General features: G+C 37.3%; 1 protein-coding gene across 2 annotated transcripts in view; it reads left to right on the top strand.

Moving 5' to 3' along the window:
- CWF19L2 (CWF19 like cell cycle control factor 2) overlaps positions 1 to 24083 on the top strand; it is a 68601-nt gene that overhangs the window by 5710 nt on the left and 38808 nt on the right. For both annotated transcript variants that reach the window (XM_042023829.1, XM_042023830.1), the window contains exons 2-9: positions 7403 to 7483; positions 8228 to 8347; positions 9730 to 9837; positions 12146 to 12265; positions 13412 to 13505; positions 14655 to 14770; positions 15059 to 15783; positions 21700 to 21793. In XM_042023829.1, coding sequence (XP_041879763.1) covers positions 7403 to 7483; positions 8228 to 8347; positions 9730 to 9837; positions 12146 to 12265; positions 13412 to 13505; positions 14655 to 14770; positions 15059 to 15783; positions 21700 to 21793 — 1458 coding nt within the window. The remainder of the gene's footprint in view (positions 1 to 7402; positions 7484 to 8227; positions 8348 to 9729; positions 9838 to 12145; positions 12266 to 13411; positions 13506 to 14654; positions 14771 to 15058; positions 15784 to 21699; positions 21794 to 24083) is intronic.

Here is a 24083-nt window from a genome sequence, read left to right as displayed (position 1 = left end):
AAAGACATTAAAATATTAGAGAATGTCCAAAGGAGAGCCACAAATAGAGTGAAGGGCTTAGAGGTTGCAGCCGTATGAGGACTGACTGTGGTCACTTGGCTGGTTCAGTGTAAGAGAAGAGGAGACTGAGGGGAGACCTCATCACGGTCTGCAGCTTCCTCATGAAGGGAACAGGAGGGGCAGACACTGATCTCTTCTCTGTGGTGACCAGTGACAGGATCTGAGGAAATGGCCTGAAGCTGTGTTAGGGGAAGTTTAGGTTGGATATTGGGGAAAGGTTCTTCACCCAGAGGCTGATTGGGCGCTGGAACAGGCTCCCCAGGGAAGTGGTCACAGCACCAGCCTGACAGAGTTCAATAGATGTTTGGACAACACTCTCAGGCACGTGGTGTGACTCTTGGGGTTGTCCTGTGCAGGGCCAGGAGCTGCACTTTGATGATCCGTGTGGGTCCCTTCCAACTCAGGATATTTAATGATTTTATGAACAGAACTGGGAGAAAACTATTGCAAGACTTTTTCTCAATGTGTTTTGATTGTTTTGGTTAGAAAGGCAGCAAGAGATTTGCAGGAACTTACCACAGCTGGCTAACATAGTCAAGACAGTTATTTGGTGATTGCGATCCTGGAAGCCTTTTACTTTGGGAGATACAGTTTGAAAGCTGTGTATTCTTTGCTTCTGGTAATCTGAGAAGTTTGCAAAAATAACTGTACTTTAGCAGTTCTGTTTCTGGAAAGATGAGATGTTCAGCCAACTCACCTTAAGGAGCTTTTTGTTATGAAATATTGAACTTACACTTCTTTTGAAGAACCAAAATGCCACACAATCCGTTGATCGAGATTTCCCTTTTAAATTTTGGAGGTGTATTCTTTTATTTGTGTAGTCTGTCTTCCAAACTGCACTGATAAAGCCCAGCGGCTGATAATGTTTATGATAATGATCAGTAATCAAATAATTAAGTGTTGACATGCAAATTGTTATTAAGCTTCAGAAATAGCATCTTGTTTTGATGAGCACAATAGTTCATGACATTGCTATTTTGGTTTACAAGTTTACAGCAAGAAAATAATCTGATGGTTGTTTTGGTAAGTGCAGGAATGTGTATTTTTCCTAGACATGAACACTTCTTTTCTTGGTACAAACTATCAAGACTTCAAATTTTGGAATATTCTTGCACCAGTGGTATCATATAGTATTTTTGTATTTTAGGGTTGCTCTTCTGTTACTTGGGTTTTTTCCATGGACTGTGAGTCTTTCACTCTTTGGCCTCTGAGGGTGATGTGATTTGACCATTCCTTGTACAGAAAATCCTGCCTTTTGATTTTTAAGGATTACTGACAGACTGGACGTTGAGTGTAGGTAAATAAGACTTCAGTCAAATAATGTATATTATTGAAACAGTGAAAATAAATTGATACCATCAAACAAATTCGTTGCACAAACAAGAAATTATGTGTTTAGTTTTACTTATTTATATTTCTGAAAAAATTGATTTGAGATTTGCAAGCCATTATTTTTGGAAGCATCTTGTTCGATGCTTTTGACTTCAACTTCTCCCTTCAAATTTGGTTTACATTTTTTGTTTTATTTTATTTGAAAATACAACTTAAAATTAAAACAAACCAAACCAACAACGAGTGTATAACAGTATCACTGCATTCACAGTATTAGAGCTCTAAAGAAGTTGTGAAATCAGCAGGTTTTGCTCGTGAAGTATGATCAGGTATTTCCTCCTAAAAGCCTAACAGTTAGCTCTTTGCAGTGATCAGTATTTGCTGAGGTGATGGAGTGCTTGGCAGTATTTTACGTTGCAGTTTTCAGTGGAAAATTACAGAAATCTCTCCTTAGGCAGAAATTAGTAACAAAACATGTCTCTGTAAGGGGTTATAGTTTATTCTGTGCTGTAATACTAAGCACCTCCTTTTTGTTCTTTCCCTTTTAAATCCTTCATGAAGTGTTACATCCCTAACTCTATCTGTTGAAGGAAATAAACACTTCAGCATTTAAGTCTGAGATATTAGAAGAGTAATGGTACTGAGAAATGAATACTTTTCACAAAAGATTTTCAGATTTTTGTCAAAGCACCTCTATGCATTTTTGCAAGTAACATCTTTGAACAGACCCATCGTTTTTGAAGGTCAGTGATGAAGACAGATGTCTTCACTGTTATGTTCTGTAAGGCCTTCCTCTGGAGCTTGCTTTGCCACAGCAGTGGAGAGGTCCTACATTAACACAAAATACCTGTTTACAGTAATAGCAGTCCTAGCAGTAGTAGCTTCTATTTATCTGTTGTGTCTGCATGTGTAGCAGCAGAACCACTGCTACCTCGCCGATGTTTCTGGTTGAAGGCTGACATCTCCTGCAGCCTGCTCTTTAAATCACGTCTGACTTTTGATTATTGATCATAAAAAGTGTAAATGATTGAAGTGATAGTCGCTCCAGTGGCCTTTCTTCTGTGCATTTGGCAGGTGAAAATGACAGAGGGGTGACTTTTTCCAGTTGGCAAAGCTTTGTCTGGAGGAGGTGGTGGTGCAGGCAGCTTTCTGACTCAGTTGCAAGTTGCCACGTTGGGGTGGAAGCTAAGCTCTTTCTTGTGTTTCTAGAGTTGTCCTCCTTGAGAAATCTTTGTGGATGTAGCAATAATTGGAATATTGAGACTAGAAAAATAATCTAAGCATTCACAAAAATAAGTGTGTTATTCAGACAGAGAATTGGTATAAAAGCATCGGAACTCTAAAGAAGGGTATGTTCAAGTTCCCTGGAGGGAACTTGTTGTAATGAGGGCTCTCTATCCCTGAGCTTTGGAGTGATGGAAACTGGGAGGGTAATACATGCCACAGCAACCTTTCTGATAGTTGATTATCAAAACAGTTAAAACAGTGGAGTGGTTTGTATGATAGCATGGGAGATGATACTAAAATTAGAAAGCTGATTGTAGATACATTGAATGCCTTATGTTGGTGTCTGAAGGACTGGCTAGGTGTTAGAGTTTTTGAAATTTCCTAACAGAAAGCTGTTGCTGAAAGGAAGTTTTTTCCACAGTTCTTTTCCCCAAAGTGCACTTTTCCCCCTAGTTCCTTGTGCTTAGACTGATAGCCTCGATGACCTTGCTAGAGTGGCAGCTTGTAAGCTTGGTCTGCAGGAAGCCACACCCTGCTTTTGGTGGGATTCATTTTATGTCAGCGTGGTCCTTGAAGTGGCTTTCCCTGAGACTGGAGTACAGAAACAGGTCTGGGTGGCTGAGGTGGTGGGAACACTTGAGGGGCAGAGAGAAGAGATGTGGGAATGGAGCCCTGCCCTTCCCACAGGTAGCCAGGACAGCAGCTTGGCTGGTGCTCTCTCTTTTGAATGTTTTTGTCATACCGTATTGATCTGATGTTGTGCTGTAGATTTTCTTCTGATTGCTTATGGAGGTAAAGGGAGTTTTTCTTCTTTTGGCTGAAGAAGTTGACTATTGAATCGTGGTGATTATCATTTGAAGAACAAGAGGTTGACCGCAGTTATAGGTGGAAAATTGCAAGGCCTTTGTAGTGCTGTAGAAAACTTCCCCTGGCCTTGGTGAGAGCTGGAATAGTAAATAGAGTTGAGGTCAGAAAGAGAGTTGGTCAGGGTTTCTGTGAGCTGGGGAGTGAATTTTTAGCCCTAGGTGACATCCCTCCATCCCTTCTGGACGTCCCTGAGGGACTGCTGTGTAACAAGCTCCATTTATTGTGTGACCTCTAACTTGGCTGTTGGCAGTGTCTTTGATCTTTCCTGCTTCCTCCTGGTGTGGCATGATGTAATTTTTACAGCTTTTGGGTTTTGCAACTGCAGTGTGTTACAGGCTGCTTTGGAGCAAATTTTAGTCTTCATTTAGTAGATAGTGTTGTCAGCTACTGGGCGGGCTGGCCTTAATGACCTGCTTGATGAAAACCAGAAAGCATTTTCCTTGAACTTGGTTTCCTCCCACATTCAGATGGATCTGTGAAATTCAAAACCCTTTCGCCTACGTGCTAAAGACTGCAAAATGTGGCTCTCTTCAACCATGGCAAAAAATGCTGACATAGTGCTGTAGAATAATTATGGTTTTTATAGCATCTTATCAACAGAGCTTGCAGAGTGCCTTGCCTGCCTTAGACTTCACCTTGTTTTTGTAGCAAAGGAGACCATGAGCAATTTTATTAGGGTGTTGCGGAAGTGCGTAGTGTGGCATGATGCTTGCCCTCCTTGACAGGTTGTTGCTCATAATGTGTTCATGTGTACATGCACAGGCGTTTGCATAATTAATGCATTACTTTTGAAAGAGGGGTATTTCAGAATCATCCTGTATTTATGGAGAAAACACTTAAAAATATTGCTGTGGTGACCTAAAATGTACCTCATTTGTAAAGGGGAAAGTATAAATTATTGGATATTCCTGTGGTATGAAAAGTATTAATGAACCTTAATGTGAATTAAATGCTTGGACTCCTGTGTGTTGACAGATGTGAAACTATTAGAGTTGGTCCTCATAGATAGAATGGTAAGCCTGACAGGGAAATTAATTAGGTTTTTTTTTTTATTTTTTACATTTTATGACATCCTAGTAAGCCCTGCAGCTTTTGAAAAGGAAAGTAGAATATAAAGGTAAGTTTTGAAGCTAATAAAGTAGTGTAGGCAGATTTTCCGCCTCACTTCCACTTGAAGTAATTGTGTGTATATGAGGGGAAAGCATCACGAACAATAAGAAATGAATATTCTAATTTGAGGGAGCTAGATTTTAGAGGTAGAAAGATTTAGAGGGTATTGCTGCTAACTTTCTAGTCTTGTGTTAAAATGATATTTTAGGTGAAATTATGACTTCCATATTTTTAGATCTTTAGGCAGCTTTTTTTTTTTTTTTTTGAGTTTGCATAGATATGTTCTTAAGAATCTTCTATATTTTGTATCTTTGTCTAGGCGACACAAACTTTCACCTGATGCTTTTGTTTCTGTCTCTCTTTTTAACAGCCTGGTGGTCAGTCTGCCACTACACATTCACCTTGCCCAGTCCTGTTTCGTTCAGTATTCAGGAGACAGCAATCTATAGTCTGATGATGATTTCTAGTCAACCTGTGTTCTAAATGAGTATTTGTGTACTTCAGCCAAACTGATGATCCACCTCTTTCATCAGGATCATATATCTCAATTACTTAAATACTTGCCTTCATTTTTTCTGTTTATTTTTGGATCTAATAAAAAGTATAAAAGCTCCTTTTGTACCTTATTTATAACATTAACCTAATTTTATTCAATGTTTATTTGTCACTTTGGTAGCATGAAGAAAATAGTAATGTTATTTAAAATATACTTGTCATTATAGGAAATTATAAGAGGCTAAATCTTCCATGACAGGCAGAGAGCATATACAATGAAGACATGGTGACAAGTTGATCTTGGATGACTTTTATTTGTGGCATTTATAGATTTATGTGCCTGAGAGCTGCAGAAGGGGTGGAAGGGAGCTGTTGACTCCAGCTGCAGTTCTTTCTCAACCAAAAGAGAAATGGTATATAGGGAAAGCCTGTCTTTTTTTCCAATCTACATCTTGGCAACTTGTTTTGTGTTTCCTTGTGGAGCAAACGGAGTATGGTTTGGTTTTTTAAAATTTTTTTTTCCATTTAGAACTGTATTCAGGTTCCCTTTATATCCAGTGTTTCATCTCTGTCCAGTTATAAGCTTAAGTTTGGAGTCTGTGGCTTGTAGACGTTTTGTGAGTTGCATAGCTGAGGTTATTATCCTTCACTTGTTCAAAAATGTGGCATGTTTACTTTTACTCAGATGAACATATTTTTAAGACAAAAGGGCCATCATTGTCTATATGGTCTAGAAGAGAATGTATAAATCAGTGATTTCTGCATGAATTTTCATGGGTGTTGTCCTAGATGTCTTAGGGTGGCCAGGGTTACCTCTCTGGATCGTGAAGGGATAGCAGGAAACACACCTGAATTTTTTGGAGTCCTGGGTGGTTTTGGTGATGCTATGTTGTGCTTAACAGCTATTTCACTCTCACTGAATTGTAGTCCTGCTCATTCTTTTGTTGCTTTGTTTACTTATAAACTGGAAAATGTTTTGACACTGGAATAGGTGTCTGAATGTGTTCTTAACTCATTCTTTCTTTATGCCTGCCTTTTGAATTTTAAGAGGTAGCATTCACCTTTGTAGACTGTCAGCTTCATTCTAGATGGAAGTCTCAGTCTTGGCCTCTTTATTCAAGCTGATTTATACTATTTTTTGTTTGTTTTACAATATTCCTTTGTTTAAAATCAAGAAGTCTGGGTAGCAGCCTTGCTTTGCTTGCATTTAAGTGCATTGGAAAGTTTTTCACCTGGAGCTTCTGAGAAAGTAGACAATGAAGGTTTAAAAGAGTGTTTTGTTTGGGCACAGATGTGTAGGGGTTTTTTTTGAGTTCTTTGTGTTGTGCCACTTTCAATATGCTGATGCCAATGTTCAAAAACACAGCAGCAGTCCTATCTTGTGAGTTAGCACTTTAAAAAAAACCTCTTTTAATCTTATTTTTCTTATTTTTTTAGCATATATTTCTGTTCTTTGAACCCTTATAGTGTATTGGTCATCTTCCTGCAAGCATTGTTTTCTGTCAGGACAAAAGCTGCAGATTTCCTTCTTGGCTATACCAAAAAAAGAGAAACTGGCCTGTGGTAGGGAGGTTACTGTCTGGTGCAGGGAACAGTCTTGGATCTGGAGAGCTGATAGGTGACTAGGAGGAAAGACCTCAACTGCTGTCTAATCTCCTGAGAGTTTTTTATTTGCTTGTTTTAAATATTGGTCTTTTTAAAACTTGTATGTGTTCTCTTGGCTTATGTTTGACAACACTTTCTGGTAAAAGTTGGTGTTTAAGGATAAAAATTCCAAACTCTACCTTTTTGTTTTGATTTTAGTTATTTTAAGAGAAACCCCTCAAATAAACAAAAACCCAAAGGCACGTTAAAATTTGCAAGACTTATCTAACACAAAATTAGGGTTGTTATAATATAAAATAACTTTCCTCCTGTTCAATCGGGGTATGGTGATATATGGCATATGATAGATGGGATAAAGAATTTCCTAAGGACAAGTTATACTTCAGTAAACTTGCTTCCAAAAGTCGTATTTATGCTTAAAATAGAGTGAACTTCAGAGGCTGAAAAAATAATTATTTTATTGATGTGGCTTATAAAAATCCTTTTTAGGTATTGAAACTGTTTACAGTGATGGTTATTTTTTCAGAAGAAGCAGTAAAAGTATTTCTAGTTTTATCTCCATAGCCAGAAAGGGAGGAACATTCTGAAGCCTGAACTGCAGTTCTCAACATTGTGTATGGTTGTGTCAGTGTGGCTTGCAGAGGTGTGTCTGTAAGGAAATGCTACTGAGCTCCACCTGGTTATTTTTCTTCTCTGTTCATCTTAGGCCAAAATTAATTATGAAAAGAAGGAGAGTTGCAAGCTGCTAAAGGATCTGGGAGGTGAAGATACATGGATGCCTGCTGATGTGAGTGAACGTATGGAACAACTGGAAAAAGTGATAGAATTGTAAATCATTGAATTAGATTGTTACCTTTACAGCACGTTTATATGAACAGAAGACTGAGGGCTTTAAGGTGATCCTTAAAAGCATCCCAATTTCTGGTTCATTCATGCTTTGATATTAGCTTTTTTTAAGGTAGTAATAATCTTTTACTCACCATGAGGAAGAAATTTTGTCATTCAATTCCAGTGTTAATTTCTACCAAATGCAGATGAGCAAGTGCTATCAGACAATAATAGTTCCATGGGAAGAAATCTGGAGGATTCAAGGCTTCATAGCAGTCTCATTTGTGGTCATTCACTGGAGAAACCTTAATGGAGCCTCTGAATAATCACACGCTGTTAGTGTGCAGGTATTTCAGCAAGAGAAGGATGTGAATTGATAATGTAGTGATATCTGAAGAAACAGGTTTGACCAAAGTAAATGTAGTGTAGTAGATACTATCTGTATAGTTATAGTGCCTTAGTTCCAGTGAAAAAAATATTGAGAGGGCAAGAAAAACTGATTATTGATGCAAGGTATGCTGTCCCTGCCCCAGCACCCCACCCCAGCCCACCCCTCCCTTCATAGAAGAGAGAAAGGGTAGTAAAAGGTAGTTATGTGTGTTTTACCTTTTTTCAGTGTGGTTTGGTAAGTAGGTTTTGATGATTTTTTTTGTATATGGGTGATTTGGTCTACTGGATCTCATTCACAAACATTTACTTGTAGGAACATTCTGTGCAGAAGAAAAAGAAAAAGGATAAACATTCCAAAAAAGCTAAGAAAGAAAAGAAGAAAAGTAAGAAACAAAAATCTGAAAAGAAGGATGACTTACTTGATAGCTCTTCAGTAAGTAAGAAATTTTAAAATAATTCAAATTACAGTCTTAGAACTTGAGCCATTTTAGTCCCTGTAGATGCACATGGTTAGTAAAATTAAGGCTTAGTCTCATCATTTTCTATTGGGAAAAATTGTGGCAAAATTTGTCAGTTCTAATATACTGAGTATTTAATCGATTTAAAATAGGCTGTTATGTGAGTGCTTGTGAATTTTATAATATTGAATCCACTCATTAGGAACTATAAGGGATTTATAGTTTTTCAGCAGAGAGAAAATGAAAAACAAAATCCTCATTCTGGTAGAGAGAGGAAAGTTTCCTAGGTACCCCATAGTCTGTGGTATATGATAGAAAGAGGTGTCTAAAATTGCAAATACTTGACTTTGATTTTAAGCACGAATTACTTCTGCCTTTTCCCACAGATGTTCAACCATGGACACTCCCAACAACATGGGAGTTGAACATGGGTCTGAAGGACTTGTACATTTGGTCTGTAAGGATATGCCTTCACATGGAAGGGCACTCTGGCAAAACAGTGCAGAGACTGCATTTGGAATCTGGTTGCTGCCTTCTGGCCACATTGTGGAAAACATCTTCCCAGCATTTTTGGTGTGGGTCAGGTGGCACTGTTACTTTGAATTTTCAGAGAGCTGCTTTTATGGACTGAAGGAACGTGCATTATAATGAGATTTATTTCTCAGGGATTGATATTAGAGATGAACTATAATACCAGTGTGGGAAGTAACCAAAGGCACAAATGTCCCACATTCTCCATGGGAGTAACCAAAACCCTTCAGATCACAACAGGGACTCCTAGGATACAACACAGTCCTGGCTGTATCTTCCATCCAAACTCTGTTACTCCTAAGACAGGTTCATGTAAATAACAAAGAAACTCTGTTCAATGCAGTCCTATTGGCTTCAAGTGAAAAATGTGAGTACACTGTTTGCAAATGCAAGTGTAGGAAGCTAGATACAGAAATAGCAGGCAATAGTATGTACCGTGCTTCATATTGTGCTGTGCCCCTTTTTAAATGTGAAACATACTTAGTAATGAATTTAGATTTTTTAAAATTTTGTTTTTGTTATGTCATAAACGCAATTGGTTTTCATTTTAGCAGAGTTATGCACATAAACTGCCAGTATGAGCTAGTGTTGCATACTGTGATGTGCTCATGAAGTGTGGTGGAGTGTTCGGATCATGGAGAAACAATCTTCTGTGGGAATATCAATATTCTGGTTTTATTATCAGTATTTTTAAATATTAAACAGTATTATATTAATAAAGCTAATCAGCATTTATTTTAATTACAATATAATTTTAAGTATTGCATGTTATCAAGTAGTGTGTTAAGGTATTATTTTTATTCTTTACATTAAACTCTCTTTTTAGGATTCTTCAGTTGAATGGGTTGAGTCAAATGTGTCACAGTCAGATGACACAGAAAAGGCTTGGAAGATCAACAAGCAACCAGATGCTGCAAAAGAGCCTTCCCTGCAGGTGAGCAGGCTCACAGCTACTCCAGAGATAAAAGTTTGTGAAACGTGCTTAGGTTTCTTGGGAGCTCTTTTGCAGGGTGTTGAGCAAAACCTATTTTACAGACAAATGTCTTTGTTTAGCTGGGTAAATGCTACTTTTCATTGATTGGAAGACTTCTCTACCTAGTAATCCTTAGTGTTTAACAAGGCACTACTCTTAATGTTGCCCTGCACCAATTCCTTCTATCAGGTTTTGAGGCTCTAACAAGTTAGCTTGATTTTCTTGAAGAGATCATCTTAAAGGTCTCGACTAGACATGTTACTTTTTTCTTCATAATTTTGGTGGCTGTTCTATGATTGAATAAATTTTTGCCTCTATGGTGCTTAAACAGATACAAGAAAGAGAGATGTAGAACTTTTCAGCAATAGTACTTATGACATCAGTGCCTCTTTTGGTCTTCCTAGGTGAATTCTGAGCTCAGTGAGCAGTATTTATTCTGGAAAATGTAATACTGTAATGTAATACTGAAATGAACTGTGGTGATTTTAGAAACAAGTGTAGTCATATACCATGATATCCTTAGTCATGTGAAAATGATTTTTAATTTAGTGTCTCAATTTTTTTCTTCTGAAAAATGTCTCTGCTTTTCATTCTGAATTTGTACATCTTGTTAGGAGAAATAAAAAGGGTCTCTCAATTCTATCTTGGAAAAGTATAAAGCATGAAGTAATGTCTTGATAGTTTATACTGCAAAACCATTTTGTTTTCAAGCGTTGTTTTTGTATGATGTGTTTCCTAGGCTTGTGTGGTTTTGGATAAAGAATGTGCTTTTGACAGAAATTTCATGGTCATCCCTACATTATGTTTTTTGTCCCATGTAATGAAGAGCTCTTGGAGCACATAAATCCATATCCTGTTGGATTAAGCTAAATTAGAAGTGTTCTCAAAGCGCACCTAAGGTGCTCTATGTGACCCATCTTGGACTAGTCCAGAGTGCTTACTTAAAAAAAAAAGGAAAGACAGAAACAAAAATAAAAATCTCCAAACCACAGATTTGAAGCCTAAATAGAAGACAGAGTCAGGCTTTTTTCAGTAGTGCCCAGAGACAGAACCGGAGGCAATGAGCAGGAATTACAGGATGTTGCTTCTGAACATCAGGAAACATTGTTTTATCACAAGGGTGATCAGGCACTGGCTCAGGTTACCTGGAGAGGTTGTGGAATCTCCATCCCTGCATATATTTACAAGCCATCTGGACATGATCCTGGGCAACTGGCCCTAGGTGACCCTGCTTGAGTAGGGGTTTGGACCAGATGACTGCCAGAGGTCCCGTGCACATCCACATTTGTTGATGCAGATAGCTTGCTGATTTGGACATAGATATTATTGAATCACTTGAAGATAGATAATTTTTCAGTTCCTTCTCTTTCTTGGAGGAGATCTGAGAAATTGAATGTTGTGTTTCACCTCTGAAATTCTCTGGCATGTTGCCTAACATAATTTTTAAGTAACAGAGAGAAAGTGACATATAGCATCTGTTCAGATTGACAACTCAGACTTGAACTCTGTTGAAGATAGGAAGATTCTTCTGCAAGGACATGTTTCAGAATAGATGTAATCTTGTCATTTTGGTTGCTATACTAGAATTATAGAATTGCTCCAAATACTTGTCTTTATAGAGTAATTGCTTACAATGTGTATGTCACTGCTTGCTTTTGAGGCTTCAGGTTTTACCTGTATAAAGGTAGTAGATATATCTAGGCTTTTAATGTGCTGCTTTTCTTTAGACTAGTCCTCATTTTTAAGATCTCCTTGCTCTGGCTTAGGTTTTGTAGGTGCAGTTTTCTAGCTGTTGTTGTGGGTAGAGTTCACAGAATTTAGATGTGGAACTGTTGAATTTGAGAGTGCAGTTAGTGCCTGGATATCTGAGGTATGAACTATGCTCAGGTACTGATCACAGATTTTCTGTACAGCAGAAGAAATGTAAGAGATCATGAGATTAGAATTAGCAAAATGATATGTACAGTATTTGTTTATACTAATAATTAGCATTCTGTACAATCTGCATGTTTACTAATGTCTTAAATACCATTGTAAATATGTATTTCATATTACAGGGAGACACAAAATCTGTTTGAATATTAAAAAACTGGAAGATTAGGGTTCTTAAAATCATGTTTGCTTTTCACTGAAGTGTTTCATATGCGTTTGTAGAACCTATACTGTTTATTGTCAGCAACATTTGTCAGTAGTTGCACTGGTTTGGTTTGTACATAAGCCATGTTTTTGTTGGAATTATGAACACTAATTCTTTGTGTTTATTTTAAAGAGAGAAGAATGGATGAATTTAAACTTCATGTCATTGAAAACAACATCAGTAGCAGCTGTCAAAGGTGAAAGACACAAAGAAAAAGTATTGGAACGACAGAAAGCTCAAGAACTTCAGCAGGTAGGAGGAATTAATATCTTAATTTTTACCTGCATTTTACTAAATTTTGTGTCATGTATAAACTAATAAATTGGTTCGAATATGTAAGTCTTTATTATTAAAACTAATGCCTGATGTGATAATGAATTTAATTAAATTGGTGCTTGGATGGAAGGTTTAATACTTCAGGCTTATCTTGTGGAGAAAAGCCTTTTAACTATCTTCTAGGTAAGGAGAAAGTTACTTTTGTTAGTACTAAGTTCTGTTAGTAACAATGACAGACTGTTGGTCTGGCCTTCTCTGTGGTGTGTAAAAGGAGCACCATTGGTTCGTGTGATAAAGTTTACTTAAGTTACTGTGTTAAAGTGTATGGTGCTGAGGCTTGTTTTTTCCTAAAGAAAGAACTCAGAGCAATTGTTGTGCCTTTCATGTTTCAGTTGTTGGTGAACACAGGAGTGACTCAGGGTCTGGCTGGAGAAGGGGTTGCTGTCATTGAATTAATTCTGTTTACATATAGTTGATGGCTCCTTCATTTGTTCATTCACTTCCTTAGATGCAATGTAGTAGTCTGATCTGAAAAGATAATTACTGATCACTAGCTAATATTTCCTTGTCCTCATACCTCACAGTGGGCTGTTTGTTGCTATTAGGTTTTCCAGTTGGCTGTGTTGTGCCTGGGAACCAGGTTGACCTGGATCACTGTTCTTTTGTAGTATGCAGAGCCTTGGTTATTGTCTTTTGACAAGGGATTAATACTTCAAACATTTTTTTCTCCGCATGATTTTTTTTCCTGAACGTTATTTCAGAGGTGTTGGAGGACCATTTAATGTGGACATCTTAAATCACTAGAATGTCAGCATGTATTAAATGGTTAATGACAATTTATATGTATTCTTAATCCTAAGAAAGTATGATTTCTATAGACTCTCCCACCCAACTACTTGCTGTCCATGCAGGTTTATACCTCCTGTGTTTTCTACACCAGAGTGTCTGCTTTTCCTTTGGTCCCCAAAACAGTGTGTACAACAGGTGCTTAGGCCATGAAAGTGGTGGTGATGAATTGACAATATAATATAGACTTCACACACAAGTCTTTCAAAATTTATCAGATATTCTATAAAATATGAACCATATGCTATGCACACATTAAAATTATTTCTGGTTTAGGCCATGCTGTCTGAGAGAGAACTCAATCCCTATTGGAAAGACGGTGGTACAGGTTTGCCACCAGAGAAGGATGAAGAAACTTCAGTTAAGAAAGGTAAACAGCAACTTTTAGTAATAATCTTAAATTTCTGTCTCTAGTTTCTGTTCTCTGTGTTGCTAACAAATTACTCTTCGTATTGTTGTAACAGAGTTATGAATAATATATGTATTAATATATGTAATAAAGTAAAATTTGGATGAAAATTCCATAGTGAATATTGGGTTAGTATCATAGAACATTGTTTTGCAGAATTTCTCTTCACTGGTTTTTAATCTTGAGTAGTTTGACCTTCAATATCCTTACAGAAATTCTCCATTTTGAACTAATTAAAGAAAAGCATGATTTAACCAAGACAAGATAAATTGTTGTCAATTAATTTGGTTCCTTTCATTCCATTGCACAAATTATAGTTTTAAAGTATTCACCCACAGAAGGCTGAGTCACATCAAAATGAAGTACATTACAGATGCAGTTTGTGAAAAATATTATTTCTCTAGCCTTTTCACTTTTTTCCTTACCCTGGGTTATCCTGCCCATTTCCAGCAAACACAGTAATAAAAAGCTTTTTCGTAATGTCATGAAACATTTATTATGTGATAAGAAGGGTCTTTGTATTCTGTCAGCAGGAAAGAGTGGGGTCTGTGGCTTTTTGAGAGCCTTTCCCTGTGGAAAGTCTGTCCCAGAAACCATTAGCCTCATGCCCACTTTTGGGAGTCACAGAGATCAGCGATCTGTAAGAGATGACAGGCATCAGCAAGTGTGTGTTCAGAATGGTAGGACCTCTGCTAGCTTCTCACATGGGAAACAGTAGGTTACTCATTCAATTTCTGAGAAAGGCAGTTCACTCGTTTGTGTGTAAGGGGTATGCCCGAGGATGGACACAGATGGAAACAACAGGAAGGTTCTTTAATGTCATAAAGAAACTCTACAACTTCTCATCTGCCACTCCTGTCTTGGAAACTTCTTGTGTTCTATAATAAACTAGAGAAGCTTAAATTAAATCAGTGGATTGCTGAGGTATAACCGGCATTAACTAATGAAAATACGTGATTGTATTTGTATATTAAGTCTGTTTTTCTTTTGCACTCCTTCAATTTTTGCAATAAGTTTAGGTGAAGCTTTAATGTCACATACAGAGTAAGGATAAATAGGAATAATTACTTGAGATGTGAAACTACAATCTCTCATTGTTTTCTACTTTAGTTACAGTGGTAGAAGATGCTGGATTAAGTTGGCTGCGAAAATCATACCAAAGGATGAAGGAGCAGGCTGAGAGAGAGAAACGGAATTTTGAGGAAATTGTAGCTGAGAGATACGGGGTAAGGATCTTCAGTTAAATTTTCTTCATACTAATAGATGCTTGGAAAAGGTTACTTTCATATAAAGGCACAAGTACTTAATGTGTAGTCTAAGACATGTGAAAAGAAGCAGGAAAAAACAGCCTCTGAAGCTTCTCTCAAGTGATGCAGGGTTTAAAGCTACCCAGCCTTTAATATATTTTTCTTATTAAATGTTTTTAATATATGGGATCCTATAGCAGATTTAAAATACTTACACAATACCCCAAGGCCTTAAAAGTGGTATGACTTTTTTATTCTTTCCTTTAGTCAGTGGAGGTATTTCAGTCACGATTAGAAGAAGCTGAAAAAGCTGCATCCAAAACGGAAAATTATCATAGAAGTGGAAGATGGAAGAAGACTGACTATTCAGAAAGTGAGAAAGAGAAGAAAGAGAGGAAAGAACAGCATATTGAAAAAGCAGCCCGAGATGAAGATGGTAAAAACAGAAACACATTTGGGAGCTATTGGGAGAAGTATGGCAAGGGGTGGGCACAGGAAGACAAGGGTTACAAAAGAGATGCATCAAGAGCAGACCAGGAATGTGGACACAGTAGAATGGACTCAGTATTAAGGGGCTACAGCTCCAGAGCAGAAAAATACTCCAGTGAAAAACGAAATCAGGAAAAGAGTTCATCTCTAAGCAACATGAAACACAAATTTTTGAAACCCTCTGAAGATGATTTATCACCTTACAGTGCACCCAGAGACTCCAAGTCCCAGCACTCCTCTTCCAATCTGTCAGCCCATAGCTCCTTGAGCAGCCGTTTCCAGAAACCTGGTGAGGATACTGCACTGTGGACCAGAACACACACAGAAGATAGCAATGAGAAATTAATACCTGATCAAAAATCATCAGGTACTAGGGAACAAATTGATGACAAAAGCTGGAAAAGAGCTCCAAGTGACGAAAAAGAGAGGTCACGACAGGAGCACACAAGCAATACCTCTGAGAAGAAACAGATTTTATCTGACAGTAAAACATCATCCTCTAGGTATTTTATGAACATCTTTACTTGGTTTTTATTTGCTGTATTTTTCATGGCAAAATGTAACAGAAGCTCTGTCTTGTTTTTGACAGTATAAGCACTGATCATACCACATCTCTTCAGTTTGTAGGAGGAGTCAGACTCCAGCTAAGGGCAGCTGGAAGAAGTTAAGCAGAAGTAGTGAACATCCCCTACCTGACCTATCTCCTCAGCAGATTTGAGAATTGCTGATGATAGGTTATTTTCTGCTTCTAATGTTAGTTCACGCTGCAGTAAAATTGGCCTCTTAGGCAAAAAACCCTGCAAAATATCTTAACAATCATTGAATTTATAAAATGCAATCTTGAAATGTTAGGAAATGCTGACTAAAAACTGGAATAATTAATACAGCAGGGATAGGTTTGCCACTTGTGAGATGAGCTCATATGCTAAAGTAGTAGCATATGAAAAACAGTAGAAGGTATTGATTAGAAAGTGTATTTTCTATGGTGAAGAGGAAGCATTAATAGGAGTGGAAGGGAAACACACACTTAATAGGCAGCAGGAATTTAATTTTCTGTGATTGGCTTTTGTGAGAGACAGCAGAGAGGTGGTCAGACAAGTAAGTTGTGGAGAACTGACCTTTTGCTCTGCTCAAGGCCTCCTGTTCTCCAGTATTAGCAACTTGCTGGCTCTTCCAGTGATTTGACTAGTGTGGTTATTAGTATGAATCCTTTCTTTCATATCTTTCCAATAATTTGTAGGCATGTGCAAAAATATTTTAGAGTCAGATTTTATTTAATTGCTTGGGAAAGCTGAACAAGTAAATATTCTTGGTTGGAGTATGTAAGAAGAATGATATGGTTTGATTGAAAAAAGCATTTGATAAAATATGATCAAATATAACTCCTTTCTTACATGCTTATGTCAGTTATTTGCAGAAAAAACTTCTTATAGTGGGGTTATGAAGTATTTATTTTATTTATAATTGTTCCTACATGTACTACTTATATATCTCAATGTGTATTTCCAAAGAAAAAGTGTACATTAATCAGTACTGCATGGCTAACCAGAAACAAGCATCTTAGTCTATACAGTTTTTTATATTTTGTATGTTGGGTATTTTTTCCAGCTTTCACTTGCACTTTGGTGGAAGCCAATTAAATTTAAATTTTCATTGATAGCAAAAGTATAAATTATTTGCATGATGTCCACTTAATCTATTTCTTTTTTTAAAGCATGAGCTTGAGTATATGTCATGGCAGGAATAGTTCCAAAATCAGGTATGACTAGTTTGTACACACTATGGAAAGTCCCATTCCTAAGTGTTTGTCATGTCTTGTTTTGTTGTTTATTTTATTGTTTGCCTAGGTGCTGTTTTGCTGGAAAATAAGAAGTATATTTTTATAGTTGTTTTAGTTACTCTGAAGAAATGATCTGATAGCATTAAACCTTTGATGCATGAGACATTATTAGACATTCAAATTTAGTGATTCTTTTTCTGCTCCTACGTATTGCCCCAATAGTTATTGCCCTGAAGTGCCTGGGGTTTACCAGTTAAATGCACTTTGTAAACTTCTGGTTAGAATAATCCATGGTGTGTCTGAAGTGAAGCCTATGAGACTTCCTCACCTCTTGAGTCTTGGATTGTTCATGACTTTGTTCAGGTACAAGGTCTGCACAATCCACAGTTGTTTTCCACCTTCCTTTGTGGGGTGTGAATGGGGATGGGGCAGAAGGTGTGGAGCTGGTTGTTGCTTTGTGTGTGTGGTGTGTTGAGCCCAGCAAGCAGCTAAGCATGTCCCAGCTGCTTGCTCATTCTCACTCCTGCAGAGGGAAACCAGAAGAGCAAAAGGGAGAAAAACTCATTATTGGATAAAGGCAATTTAACGAGTGAAGGAAAGGAACAACAACATGTGATGCAAAGGTAGTCAGTCACTCACCAGCTCCCATGAGCAGACTGATGCCCAACCAGTCTTTGAGCAGCAGCTACTTTGGAAAGACTGCTCTCTCCAGGGTTTTTTTGCTGGGCATGATGTTATGTAGCATGGACTAGCCCTTTGACCAGTTTGGCTGTGAGCCCTCCTAAAGCCTCTGCTCCCTCCAGCCTGCTTGCTGGGGGTGCACAGTGAGAACCAAGAAAGCCTTGAGGCTGTGTAAGCACTGTTCAGCAACAGCCAAAACACTGGTGTATTATCAGGACTGTCTCCAGAGAAATCCAAAGCACAGCACCATAGGGGCTGCTGGTCACAAATGAGTGGTTTAGAGTTGCTCAAAGAGTCACCATCTAAGGTATTAGCAAAAGTGGTTTTAATATAAATCTATAAAAGTCATAAAAATGAGACTTAACCAAGTTTGGTGGTAAGGTTCACTCTATTATTTACTACATGGATGAAACATATAAAGGAAAACTGAGTTAAAATTGATTTAGAGTGTTTTACGCAGAGTCTGAAGACACAAAAGGGTGAGGGGGACCCTTCCATTGAGTCACAAGGTTCTGAGTGGACCCTTGCTTTCTAAACTCCGGGTGTAGCTTAGGTGTGGCTAGGTCAATCTTTGTCTCAGACTTGATCAACAGTTTACATCTCAAGGATTACATCTGTAATTAATTAGGATCACCTGAAGAACCACTGTCCAAGGTATCAGAAAGAGGTGATCTCAGTATGATGTTGTAAAAGTGTTAGTTCACCACAGGTGAAATTTTTACATGGCTTCTGATATAGCAGCAGTCTGAACTTTATTTGGAGTTTTAAGATGAATCACAAGGTTTTATCAGTACTTAATTATTGACTAATTTAACATTTGCATAGTGAGTCAATAGGATTTACTACAATCACAAGAGTGACAAGTATAGATCTGAGATTGTAACATTCATACTCGCTGTAAGGTATCTTAATTCACACATGCATGCACATGGACAAAAAGAGATATATAGGGATAGATGTGTGTAAACGTATAAAAATATATGTATGTGAATATATAAAAAATGCCTGTTAAGAGTTCCTCTTGAGTTCAGTGAAATACTTCAAATGTATTGGAATTTATCAACGAGCAGGAGTTGAGTCTCAAGGAGTGGAGGGTTTCAGCCCAGGCCCCCTTTTCAGCTTTCTGTGATGGTGCTCTAATCCTTGCAAACTGGGGAATTGGTGTGTTCTTAGAGGTGTCCCACTCAGTGCAATGCTGGCACAGCCCACTTTGGTCTAGGAGAGCTCAGAGGGCCTCACAAAGCACCGCTATTTCTGGGGTCACCACATGCTGGGCTTCAGTCATCAGTAAATTTCCATCCTGGCCACAGTCTGGCTCAGTCACTGGAATTTAGAAGATTTCAGTGGGAATGGTACTATTCCACTTAGGCTGCGCTTCAGGGGAATAATTTTCAGAGGCTGCCAGGGGCTGACTGATTATTTCTGCATTTGTTCCCCACCGTGGCAGGCACCAGGAGTTCCAGGTGCAGGCAGTGTGCTCCCACCTTAGCCAGGCTAGAGTTTCTGCTACAGTCAAGGGATATTTTACTGCCCAACTCGTTAGCCTACAAAGGCCAAAGCATAAGGGGAATTCCTGGGATTGCAGAGTGGCCTGGGACGGGGAGGGCTAGGCACAGTGTGGAAGAAAATGTACCACCACATTGCTGTGGAAGAAATAAATTCCATCCCATCCAGCCAGACCTAGCAGAATGTGTAATTATGGAGTAGATACCATTGCCTCAGTATTGTTTTCTTGAAAGAAGCAGCTACTCTTTTTCAGTTTGGTTTTTTTTTTTTGGTGAAATAATGGTGATTCTCTTTTTTTAATTGCAGGTACAAAAACCGTACCTTTTTTTTAAACTGCCACTTTTACTAAGCGCAATGCTAATTGTAACCGGACAAAGCTGCAAATTTTGGGAAATGAGATTGTGTGCGGAAGTGGTCTGCTTATTCAAGTTCAAAGAATTCAATTACTATGATAGAAAAGATTATTCTTTTCCTCACAGAAGAGAACTAGACATAGAAACTGTTCAGCTGGTATTTTCTTTCACATGTGTTTTCTGTTCTGGTACTGTTAAACCCAATTGTGCATCTTCTTTGATATTTTAATCATATTTCTTAGCCAATGCAATTACTAAGCTGACTTATTAGTAAGGTGGGGATTACTTAGGCCTGCAAAACCATATAGCCTCTGCTTACTGATATAACTTATTTCCAGGTTCTTCTAAGATGACTCTTAACTCCTGAGATTCTGTGTGTTTGAAATAGTGAATAGCCTGTTTTCCTGTTTCCTTCAGTAAGATGTCCTTGTTTTTTTTTTTTGGTAGAATTTTGTAGAAAATTCTGGCTTTTGGAACATATCAGGTTTGGATATGTGCCACAGTTATCCGTTGAGAGTAATTTTTAAGCTGCTGCTTTCTTTTTCTTCTTAAAGTTTCAAGACTTGTAATAAAGGTACTCTTTCAGAAGTGTTGTCAGTCACAAAAAGTAAATCATCTTTGAGGTGAAGGCTTGAATTAATAAGTGTTGCTGGTTCAGTTCCTCATCTCTCATGCTGAAAGTATAGCTTTTAAATTTTATCTTTTCTAAAGCACAGAGGACATTTCTTCAGCCTATAAATCAAAGTGTTTTGGACAGTTATGACACAGGTTAATTAAAAGTGCTGATTGGATGTCCAAGGGATCTCCCCAGAGGAAAAGTCCATCAGCTAGTGTTTGCTGGAAGTCACACTTAATAATATGACTGCTTCAGAGTTTAATTTGAGACAAGCTAAAAAGCAAATCAAAACAATGTCTCGGGTCTCAAGAAGTTCAGAGAATGAGTCAAGCACTAGCACCACTTTAAAAAAGCCTATATGAATTAATAAACACCTTTTGTTCCCTTTACTGGAATAGTGTGCCTTGCTTTGAAAGATATAGCTTAAGGAAAAGTGAGAACTTAATCTTTGAATGTTTTGTTTCGGATGAAATTGAAGTAAATTCTGTTGAGTTTTGGGAGTTTGGATTGAGCATCTTGAAAATGATAAAAGCAACTTCGGTAATTTTCGCAGGACGGGGGAGATCTCATGGTTAAACATGACACCATCTTCAAAGATTTCCCTTTTCTTCAAATATAAATCTCTATTTGATTTCTTCAAATCCTGCAGGGTTTAACCATATCAATTAGTGAGTGAATTCTCTCTAACAGCAGGAATGAATATCATAACTGTACTCTTATGTCTCTTTTCCGTTAGATATTTTAGAGTTAGCCAGTTCTGGTCTTTCCTAGGGTTAGCGAACAAATGCCAAACTTATTTGATGCCTCTTTGCAGGATTTCTTGGAGTCCTTATTTAATAAATACCATAAGAACTCACATGCTGAGTTTTTAATATTAAAATTAAGATACAATAGTCTTTATTACCAACTGAGGCTTCTCTAGGGGGGACTTAATATTTTTAAAAATGGTACCAGTTAATTTTCCATGGAAACTCTACTGTATCAGCCATAACATATTCAGATGCAAGGATTGTACTGTGAGCAGGTATAAAATGAGAAAACAAGTAATTTTCAAGAGGGGTAAGGCCATTTGGAAAACAGAATAACACAGAAATGTCTGATTTTGCAGGAGCTGAGAAGTAAAAGCATGACCAAAGCCAGAAAGAAGAATTAGAGTGGATTGAAATAACTTTCTGTTTTTCTGCTTATACCTGCTGCTGACCCTTGACTGTTTTTTCATGCTGGGAAAATGTTCATAGATAGTGTTTTTCATTTGAATTGATCTCAAAAGTAAAAGGAAACAAACCTCATAAAAATTTTATTCAAGCGCTTTGGTTTCAGAGTCCTTGGCAACTTTGGACCGCATATATTTTTATAATACATCATTTTCAATTATTTTGCCAATAGGAGCATATGTACTAGTATAGTAGGCTTATCATACTTAATTACACAGGTGAATACTGCACTGTTTTTCTGTGGCTTTAGTGCAGCTGGTGTTTTACAGATCACCAAAGGATGAGCCGCCTCGGGTCCTTAGTGAAGAGGAGATGAACAGACTGGGAGCGAGGATTGTGAAAGCAGAACTCATGGGAGACACGGTAATGTCTGTGAAAAATGGTCATGATTTACTGCAATTTTTCTTTAAAGCTCCAAGTGATTTAATTGTTTGGGGTTTTTTTTTAAAGGGTGTTATTCAAGCAAAGAAAGACTTGCAAAGTTGGGTAGAATTTGAAGATACTGCTTTTACAGTAACTTTTGCTTTAAACGCAGTGGTTCATAGACTAGAGGGTTCAGGACTCTGGCCTTTGTAGGATAAGCAGCATATCCAAAACCAGTTGTTCTCTGCCATTTTTGTAGTATTTATTGTCTTTTTATTTAAAAGGGAGCTGGTGAAAACTACAAAGCTCCCTGTCTATGTTACAAGGTAAGCAGCGTCTGGAGCTTTATTTACTTCATCAGCTTTGTCACAAGTAGTTGCTTGTGGTCCAGAGCTCTGCTGTATAAGTGAGCTTATTAATTATGATACGGAAATTGTAAAACTGAAAGGAACAGCATATGCCATTGCAGCCAGCTCTGCATTGAGAACAGCTGTGGAATGCTTTGTGGTCCTGCCCTGGTTGAGGCTGGTCTGTGGAGCTGGGAGAAACAGCTGCATATTTAATGGAGCTTGTTTCAGCCAGCTACCTGAAGGAAGAAGACTTTCACTCTTGTGGAACACTAAATTCTGGAATTATATGTGTTTTATTTATTACATTAAACATGGCTATAGTGAGTTAATTCCCTTTAGTAGTACTGTCTGGAAGTTTCTGTTATAACAAGGTCAGAGTCTTGTTAGTTTTTAAGCTGTGTTTTTCAAGTGTTTGGCTCTGAATAGCTGCTCTTAAAAGGAACTATTTTCATATTTTTAGAAGCAAGTGCTATCACTGTGGGCCTTTGTATTTATTTTTTAAGATTAATTTTTACTGCAGCTATTTAGTTTGCCACTTGTAACATAATATTTGCACCAAAATCTGCATCTTTAAGAAATAATAAATAAATATTTATTTATAGTAATATATAAAACATGTTATGTCTCTAAGTGGTAAATTAATATTTCTCAAGGGCTGTTGATTCTTTGATTTGTGGAAAGTTTAAGTATGTTTTGTCATTATTGCTGGCCTAGGACGTGGTGCTGACATGGTGTTGATATTTTTTAAAACCCCTATCAGATAATTCAGATTTTGTTAGGAGAAAGTGTCCATTTTATAAATATTTTCTATTCAAACCCATTTTATGTTATAAATTCTTTTCCCACAGACTTTAGACACAGATAGCTTTGAAAGTTTGAACAGCAATACCTTATCTAGAAATCCTGTCCGTTTGAAATGTTATCAGCTTCAAAGGTGAATTAAAAGTCACTTCAAGCAGTGTATTTCCTACTAAGATACAGTGTTAATGATTTAAATAGATGTGTCCATATGTTAATCTGTAGTTTTCCTAATTAATACAAAAAAACATACACTAGTGAGGAAAAATATGTTTATGAATGTAATTATATGATAGGTTTGTGAAGGACTGGTGTAGTCACTTAAGATACTATATTGTTTAATACATTTTCCTGCAGGGAAAAATGATTGAAGCTATCTATACACTAGTTGCTAAAGTACTGGGGAGGGAAGGTTTTCCAGAGACTCTGATGGAAAGCAGAAATCAGTAAATTTTTTTTTTTCCTAATACTGCTCAGCTTCAATACCATTGCCTAAACAAAACTTTGGGCACAAATCTGGTCTTTTTCTTTTCAACCTGGTAGGAACTGAGTACAAGTAATTTGATGAAAAATATACAGGTTTTCTGTAATTAATTTAATATTCTATAATTTTGTTTTGTTTTGACCCAAATCATGTAGCAGAAACCAGTATTACAATTTTGCTATTATTTTTAAATATCCAGTTTTCTATACATGCACTCTGAATCAGCCTAGTTTAAAAAGAACTAAAACAAAACAACAGTTTAAATAATAAAATAGCTAATATAATATATATAAAATATAATAGCCTCATGGCATTTTAAATATTTTTCATGGTCTTTCTCTAATCCAATTGAAAATACAATTTGTTTAAAAAAGTTCATCACCACACACCAGATTAGATGGTTATGTAACAGCATGTCCTGGTGGCTGGAGCTCCAGGTTGGCCATGTGGGCCAAATGAATTCTGAATCTATTTTTTTTACTGATTTGCTGCCTGGTGTTGATCAAGTGACTTAATTTTGGGGCGGCAGGTGTGGGCACGATGGTTGGAGTCCAATCAATGAAAGTGGCAGAGGGGTCGGAGTATAAATGGTTCTATTCCTTACAGGTTGATAGGCTGGCAGTTCTTAGCAATCCAAGATATTCTGAAATACTTGTAT

This window comes from Corvus kubaryi, unplaced genomic scaffold (assembly GCF_017639235.1).
Source record: "Corvus kubaryi isolate FWS band 111438036 unplaced genomic scaffold, C.kubaryi_AGA036_p1.0 37256, whole genome shotgun sequence".
Lineage (NCBI taxonomy): Eukaryota > Metazoa > Chordata > Aves > Passeriformes > Corvidae > Corvus > Corvus kubaryi.
This window is presented reverse-complemented; position numbering and strand designations above follow the sequence as displayed.